At 36.0% G+C, this 7,958-nt stretch overlaps 3 protein-coding genes across 3 annotated transcripts; all 3 read right to left on the minus strand.

Moving 5' to 3' along the window:
• Positions 1-910: 910 nt before the first annotated feature.
• On the minus strand, positions 911-2,120 carry LOC137717048 (L-type lectin-domain containing receptor kinase VIII.1-like). Its single transcript, XM_068456365.1, has 2 exons — positions 1,862-2,120; positions 911-1,695 (listed from the first exon to the last, which is right to left on the minus strand). Exons 1-2 carry the CDS (start codon positions 2,118-2,120, stop codon positions 911-913), a joined length of 1,044 nt encoding a protein of 347 aa, XP_068312466.1.
• An 83-nt stretch (positions 2,121-2,203) lies between these two features.
• On the minus strand, positions 2,204-3,091 carry LOC137717049 (L-type lectin-domain containing receptor kinase VIII.2-like). The gene is made up of 2 exons (XM_068456366.1): positions 2,791-3,091; positions 2,204-2,568 (listed from the first exon to the last, which is right to left on the minus strand). Exons 1-2 carry the CDS (start codon positions 3,089-3,091, stop codon positions 2,204-2,206), a joined length of 666 nt encoding a protein of 221 aa, XP_068312467.1.
• Positions 3,092-6,661: 3,570 nt separating this feature from the next.
• LOC137717051 (uncharacterized) lies at positions 6,662-7,540 on the minus strand. Its single transcript, XM_068456367.1, has one exon. The coding sequence runs from the start codon at positions 7,538-7,540 to the stop codon at positions 6,662-6,664; it is 879 nt and encodes a 292-aa protein (XP_068312468.1).
• Between the last annotated feature and the right edge of the window lie 418 nt (positions 7,541-7,958).

Consider the following 7,958-nt stretch of genomic DNA (forward strand, 5'->3'; position numbering starts at 1 on the left):
CATCAAACAATATTTTCACTAACCATAAAACTCTGAATATAATATCAACGATCCAAATGGTTCATCGTCCTGCATCCTCTAATAGATCATGTTTTAAAAAAAGAAAATCTGAAAAAACAAAATTTGATGAGAACAATGAAGCGTAAATGTAAACAACAATCAACGGTTAAATTTTGATCTATGATTTATATGATTATAGTGGTGAATTTTGAAGTTAAGCTCTTCATGAAAGTTGTAAGGCTTGTCATTACGAGCGTTTATATATATTTTTTCTATATTTTTACACTTCTACATTAATTAAAAAATTATTAAAGACTTTACTTAAATAACAGCCGTAAGATAAATGAGAGCAAATATGTACCGTTGGATTCTATTTCACTTATATTATTAGAACTTTTTTGCATGAAAAAACCCCTTCTCTATTCCAATATTTTCCAATTTTACCATTTGATCAATTTGGGTAAGCGAAAATATACTTAAAAGAAAAATACGTTTTTATGTTTTGGATGTGACAATATGGTATGTATATACTTATTTAGTATTATGTTTTTCATTTGATTATTTATTGGTTTAAAATATATTTTCCTTAACGGGTAACGGGTCGGATCATATTACCTATTAATATTATCGGGTCGGGTCATTTTACCCGTTTATTTTAATGGGTGTTACACGACACGACCCATTAAGATATCGGGTATGACACAAAAATGACACGAACACGGAAAACACGACACAAATGGCAGGTCTAATCAAGATGAAACAGATATGGTATTTTTTTTTTTTAGTACACATTTACATCACTCTTTCGTGAAGGAAACAAAAAAAATGTACATCACTAAAGTATTGACGAAATATGCTAAAAACGTATAGCTTAAAAAACCTAATCAAATTGAAAAATTGGACTTCAATCTTATGAGGCAGTGTATGAGGCACTTCTAGAGCCAAATTCAGTTGTTGGAGCAGAAGAAGATACTGATAAGTAAACCGCACTCGGCCTCGGCCTCGTATCCTGCAATTCGAATAGCTTCTCATTAGGATTCATAAGAATTTGCACCACCTTCCTCATCTTTGGTCTCATCATAGAATATGCGTGCAAGCATGCAAGCCCTACAATCAATGTCCTCTTCACTTGTTCCTCCTCAAAATTTCCGTCCAACGTTTGGTCCACACAATCAAGCAACGCATTTTTCGCATACGAATTCCAAACGTGTTCTACTAAACTGTAATCGTCCATGAACCCTTTTGATCTTCTCCCACATACTACTTCTAGTACCACCATTCCAAACCTGTATACATCTGACTCTGGAGTAGCTTTCGCAGATAACCCTAGTACTTCCGGGGCAATGTATGCGGGAGTTCCTGCCAAAGGGATTGTAATTGATGAGTCTTGGAACATTAGTCTAACTATCCTGAAATCGCCTAGATGAGCATTATTTGGTTTAATGTCTCTGTGCACCACAGGGTTGCCACACTCTTCATGGAGGAGTAATGCTGATGTCAATCCTGTTAAGATCTTGTACCTTGTTCTCCAATCAAGGTATGATTTTCCAATGTATTGATCGAGGCTTCTATTAGGCATGTATTCGTAGACCAGAAAACGATGGCTGTATTCGTGACACCAACCTTGTAGTTGCACTATGTTCTTGTGCCTTAGGCGCCCAATGGTACATATTTCTTCTAAGTACTCCCTTTCACCTGTTGTGGGTTTTGGCAAAAAAATTGTCTCAGTAAACAGAAATCGAAAGAAACTATTAGGAAAATAATTGCAGTATCCAAACAAAAAAGTGTGACATTGGTTATATTCGTGTACCATATTGGTGTAACGTTTTGTGAATTATCGAACAATGCAAATAGAACAAACCTTTTTTGGAGGCTGCTGAAATCTTCTTGACAGCAACAATTTTAGGAGAATGTGATGAGAGGATGCCTTTGTAAACAACTCCAAATGCACCTGCACCCAGCAGATTTTCCTTACTGAAGTTCTGAGTGGCAACTAAAAGCTGTTTGTAAGTGAACATTTCCGGAGCATTTGCAGCTGTTCTTGACTGGCTTTCTATGTCCTCTCCATCCCTATGATTTCTCTTTACAACTCTCAAAATCAAAGGGTAAGTGCAGGCCATCAAAATTGCCACACCCAAGAAAATAGGAAGATCAACGGCCCATATGTTCTTAATATTTTTGTGATGATCTTTCTCAGCAGGCCCTAAGGGTATTCCTTGCAATTCAACTGATGTGAAAACCCAATCAAGGACTTGATGGGTCTCTGGCAGGGTCCCAGTCGAGGCGGTGAAGCCAACATAAATTGTGAGCTTGGGACAATTTTGGACATGTCAATTGACTGGTTGAGGATGCTTATCAGTGCTGCTGGGTTCTCAGTGTACCCAGCAGAAATTTGGAGGATCTGACCCCGACCATCATAGGCAATTGTGAATCTGATGTCTCTTCCACTCTTGAGATCAATTCCTGAGATGTTGAGACTCTTTGCCACAACTGGGTTCATTATGCTTCTTGTGTCAATCGCTATGTGATTACCATCTGGATCATCAAACTCGTTGTTCATGAAAGTATCTAGATAGGTTCAGGTTCGAAACCTTCCGATAAGACAAAAGAAGAAAATCAATCATGAAATGTTTAGTAGTAAACCACATTATGTGACTTGCAATGAGTTTCATTAACAATTGACAAACTAATTTAACTAATAAATGTGGTTGTTCTAGCATTAATCTAAAAAGAAATTATGTGTGCCTTGCCAATCAAGAAATAAAACTTTAACAGGAAATATTAACTAACCTTGAGTTGATCTATCAAGGAGTCCAAGCAATGAGCCATAGCTATCAGGAGGAGAAGGACTAGTGTCCTGTGCAAAAATAAAAACCATTCCGTCTCTAGCTCCAGTTGTATTTGGAAAGGCAGAAATCCTAACAGTGAAGGTGGTGGAGATAAACACCGGCCAGGCGAGCACCGGGAGTTGATACAAAACCCTTCCAACCTTATACAATGGTGAAGAAGACGATGATGAACTACTTAAATTGTCTTGTTGTGACTCTGGTGTGAGGCTCAAATACCCATTACTTGCCGTCACTGAGCCCATGCATATTAGGTCACCATTGCTACAGTTTTGAGGAGTGAAGGTGGGGAACGAGAAAGTGGTACGTGTTTGATCGTTCATGGAGTGCACAGAGGCTTGGCTGCTGATGAGAAAGGTAGAGAAGAAGAGAAGAAAAAAAATATGGTTAACTGTAAATTGGAGGGAGCCATAGAGGCTTTGACTTAAAAATGTGTGCATGCTAATATCATATGTGCATAATTATATAGGAAAATAAAGTTGGATAAATTACATAATACCCCCTTATGTTTGAGGTCTATTACAACCACATACAACATCTTTAAAACATTTCACTTTCATACCTTACGTACTATTTTATTTCAAAATAAAACCTTCGTTAGATTTTCCATCCATTAGTATGTTAAATGCTGACATGGCTGCCATATTTGTGCTAATGTGGCTGCCATATGGCAAAAAAATAATTTTTATACATTAAAAATAATATAATATTAACCCCATTAAAAAATAAAAATATAAAATAATAAAAATATAAAAAATATAAAAAAAATATAAAAAAAAAACCAGAAAAACCCAAACCTAGAAATCCTTCCCCACAACCCCACATCCCACCCCCACCCCCTTACCCATCTCTTCCTTCCCGTCCGTCCATCCCCTCCACTCAAGCACCCCTCAGCGTGGGTCCCACCGCAATCCCTCTCTCTCTCTCTCCCCCTCCTTCTCTCTCCCTCCCTCTCTCTCTCTCGAGTCCGACAACTCCTTGGGGGGCCAACCACCCAACCCCTTCTCCTCGACCCCCAAGCCCACCGCTTCCTCCGGCTCCATCGCCACTATTGCCTACCTCCAGAGCTTCTCCGTCGACTCTGACTTTTTCGACGACCTGGGTAGGACTCTGTACGGGTTTGGGGTTTAGGTTATTAGGGTTTCGGAGTGGGGATTTTGTAAATGGGTTGGTTGGTGGGTAGAATTAGGTATGGAAGTGCTTCAATGGGGATGAACCGCAGGCTAAGCGGTGGATTTTGTAAATGAACAGATAGGATGTGAGGATCCCAGGATCCCTAAGATCCTCACAAAGAAAATTCGAAAAGAATGCTCATCCGTTTTTTCAACCCATTTTTTATATTTTTTAATGTTAAAAGGATGTTACTAGCCTTTTTATTATTCCGACCTTCTTGTTTTACCTCTCAACTTTTATGTGTCGCTTGATTTCATAATTATCTAATTGCTAACTCAGTATTTAAAAATCAATTATTCAAAAATTAACTAAAACAAAAATATTTAGTTGAACTCTTTGATTAACATTTTCAAAATTTCGATGTTAAGTCAAAAACATCATTTGTATATTTATTGGATAACAATTAAGTGACTAAATGATTTTGAATCTAGGTAATGTTTTTGTAAAGATAATCGTTAAAAAGTGTCTAAAAAATTAACAGTTTGAACTATCATTTAATATAACAAAACAAGGATAATGAGTTGTATATTAAAAAGAGAAGGTTGCTAATAGTTCCATCTTTCAAATCCTCTTTGTATATGGTTTTGGTGGGTGCACATAGAGGTGACAAATTAATACATTGAGTTGTTAATAGGTATCTGTTAAAACATGTTAACTTAACATCACCATAATAGAGAGTTAAGTTGATAATAGTGACGAAGGTGTAAAATAAAATCAAACCAAATAGTTCTTAATAAATGTCTATTAACCACTCAATAGATTAATTGCCAATACAACATGATTTAGCTGTTACATTGAGTAAAATTTTGACCAATGAACAAACTTTTGAAAAGTAAAATTTTGACCAATGAACAAATTTTTGTCTTTATATAACTAGCAGAAAAAGACAGAAGTTTGTTCAAAAGTAGCTCCAAAAACTTTATCACCAAATAAAAGCAGTAAAAAAGCGGTAAATTGTAAGACCCCGCTGGTAATAGAAAACAAGCCAAATAATAAAAAGGTTTTATTCTATCTTTCATTTTACTTTCTTGAGTATTACTACATTTATTATTTATTTGTATTATTTTTTAATAAAAGTTGGGGCCACCAAGATATATGGTTTTTATTTCTATTATAAAATAATAATAAAATGATTATACTAAGAATATAGCATTTTTGTTTTTTTTTCTTTCTGTCTTTTGGTTCTCTGATGGTGATCGTACTGTGCCCACCTGGTTTACATGCAAAAAAGTTGAAACGTGATAATCATGACTGTTAAAATACTTAGTTAACATGCAAAAATGTGTGAAAAAAGATGATCCAACTTAGCACATATAATTCATCACACTTGGTATACATACAACCTTGACTTTTTATGTCCTTGCAATGTTGCGAGAGATGCCGGGGCCACGGGGGAGAGGGAGAAAAAGAGTGATTAAAATTAAGGGAGTTTTAACGAAAAGCTCGCGGTACTGTTCACTTTAACGAAAAACCATATTTTTACACTAAAAAGTCAATCCTGGTACTATTCACTTTACCCTTTATTTTGTCTTTATCATTAAAACTCAAAGTTTTCAAGCTCTTTTCATTAGTTTTCCTTAAAATTAACACATAGATAAAGAGTACTTTAAGTGGTATTGCTATATCACATAGTTTGTTTAACTGCTCAAAAGAAGGGCATTCAATAATGATGTTAAAATTTTGCTTGTGAATTGATAGATAGAAGGAATTTGATATATCATGTAGACTGAAGGCCAAAAGCTTATTTGTTGTTCGGTTTCAAAAGATAATATTTCTTTGAACCATTAATCATATCACACTTCTATAGTATGATAACGCGGTATAACTGTCCGTCAAAGGTTTTTCGTATGTATTAATGATTATCGTTAGATATAGTTGATATTTGATAAAGGGCAATATGCCATTTTATTTTTTATGCGTTGTTTTTGTACGCTGTATCATATAGAAATTTGAGCGCTAAAATGCACACTATTAAATGAGAAATTCTTAATATCGTATGTCTTCGCTAGCATCACGTTATATAGAAAAAAAAATATATAGAGAAAGTAAATTTTGGCATTCCAATGAATGATATTAATTCTAATTCATAATTTTTTTTTAAACAAACGATATTATCTACGCTAATTAAGAGGAGATGGTGAGTTTAGCCTCACAATGAGCTAGCAATAATGTGGTTCAAATTTGCATTTGGCGAGAATCGAACCTAAGACCTCTCACTTATAAGTGAAGAGAAATACTACTCGGCCGTAGTAAAGTGTCAATTCTAATCTATAATTAAGCAAATAAAAAAAAAATGTCACACTAACAAATAAGAGACTATGAATATTAAAGTTAGAAGTTTAAGTCCTTAGTTTGTAATTTTTTGTTTTCTTCTTTCTTGACATCATTAGCATACAAGTTAATTAGATGTTTGTGAGGGTTCAAAATATACTACAATTCAGAACATAGTAGAACATGGGGAAGTAAAATCAGGAATTGCATAGACTAAATCTGAAAAACTTAACCCATAAACAAAGCATTTTATTTTCATCCTTATATGACCTAAGTACAATGTCACAGCTCTCATGACAAAAAGATGCAAGAAAAACCAGTAAACTTAAACATCAGAAACTGTGGCGCTTTGTCCTTTGGGGTGATCACCTCTACTCCCTTCGCTCATACTTCCTCGCCCAAATGTGTTTTCTGTTGATCCTGAACTTCGAAACTCGAGTCCCTCTCAGAACACGATCGACATAAACGACAGTACTCAACACCAGTTTAGCATACAAAGGTTGTTTATTAGGAGGAACATTTGCCATTTGCACACGTTCCACACAGGTTTCAGATCCCAAAAGTTCCATGAATAACTCCTTGACCTCATCCTGTGACACAGGGAAGCCTCTCGAAAATGTTAGGAACATAGTCCTATCATCCACTGACAGTTCAAGGAAAGGACTCCAACCCCATATCCCTCCGGTAGGAACACCGTGATTGATGGAGCTGTTGGGGTTAACTATTTTCACGCTACCAAACAGCCGGTTAGGAAATAATGGGATTACAAAAGTATCCTCTGGACTAAAATGTACGTAGGAGCGCGGAAACAAAATCCGCTGCAAAATGTCAGTAAAAATTCTAGCACAGACATTGGTAACGAAATTTTTTACCCCACTGATTAATGTGTATCGGTTTATGCTGATGATTTGGAGTGAAATTTCCTTCCCCAGGAGCCTTTTAGTGAGGAGCAGGCTACCACAATTGGGTGCAGTTCGTGAAATGTTTCTAGGGCAATTGGTAGACTCTAAGCACTTCAAGCATTGGACAGCTTCATTAGCTAAACCATTGAGTACAGCGTTTGAAAGCCTCACCATCTTGTACATGAATTTGTTGTAGCCCTTCTCCTGGAGAAAGAGCCACAACGCCATAATCATCAAGGATTCTGCTAAGTCACGACAGAGAGCGAGTACCAATCGAGAAAAAATTTCTCGATTGGTGGTGTTGATAATGTGGAGCGCCTCTTGGCTAATTACTATGGAGGAGGACATTTTGACTGTGAGGTGGTACTAAGAGAAGAACTAAGAAAGTTGTGTGGTAAATGATTGGTACAAAGCTATATTATATAGGAGAAAAAAGTGTGGGGGTCCTTCATGTCACATGACAGATGTCTCATTCACGTGACATTTACATACACTAAATAATTTAATTAAGAGATGTCATGTGTTTAAAATTGATAGTCATGTTAGGTAAGTTTTGTAACACCACGAAGCACACTATAATATTTCCTAATTTCAAAATTTTCGATTGGGATTATGCGTAGCAAGTTGTTCATAAGCACATGTAGATGCATGACAATTGTTCTTCGAGTGCAGAAGTTTATATAACCTCCCATATATGATGCTTTTTGTGGCATCCGTTCTTTAAACTCACAACAACTCCTATCACTTTGATTGGATTTCGTTCACG

The sequence above is a fragment of the Pyrus communis genome, chromosome 15 (assembly GCF_963583255.1).
Source record: "Pyrus communis chromosome 15, drPyrComm1.1, whole genome shotgun sequence".
Lineage (NCBI taxonomy): Eukaryota > Viridiplantae > Streptophyta > Magnoliopsida > Rosales > Rosaceae > Pyrus > Pyrus communis.

Bases quoted from the DNA above. Each gene is read 5' to 3' on its own strand.
- LOC137717048 (XM_068456365.1), bottom strand. From the start codon at position 2,120: ATGGCCTGCACTTACCCTTTGATTTTGAGAGTTGTAAAGAGAAATCAT. The intron at 1,696-1,861 runs GTTTGTTCTATT...AACCCACAACAG, and splicing joins TTCAGCAGCCTCCAAAAAAG to GTGAAAGGGAGTACTTAGAA.
- LOC137717049 (XM_068456366.1), bottom strand. From the start codon at position 3,091: ATGGGCTCAGTGACGGCAAGTAATGGGTATTTGAGCCTCACACCAGAG. The intron at 2,569-2,790 runs GTTAGTTAATAT...GAACCTATCTAG, and splicing joins CCTTGATAGATCAACTCAAG to ATACTTTCATGAACAACGAG.
- LOC137717051 (XM_068456367.1), bottom strand. From the start codon at position 7,540: ATGTCCTCCTCCATAGTAATTAGCCAAGAGGCGCTCCACATTATCAAC.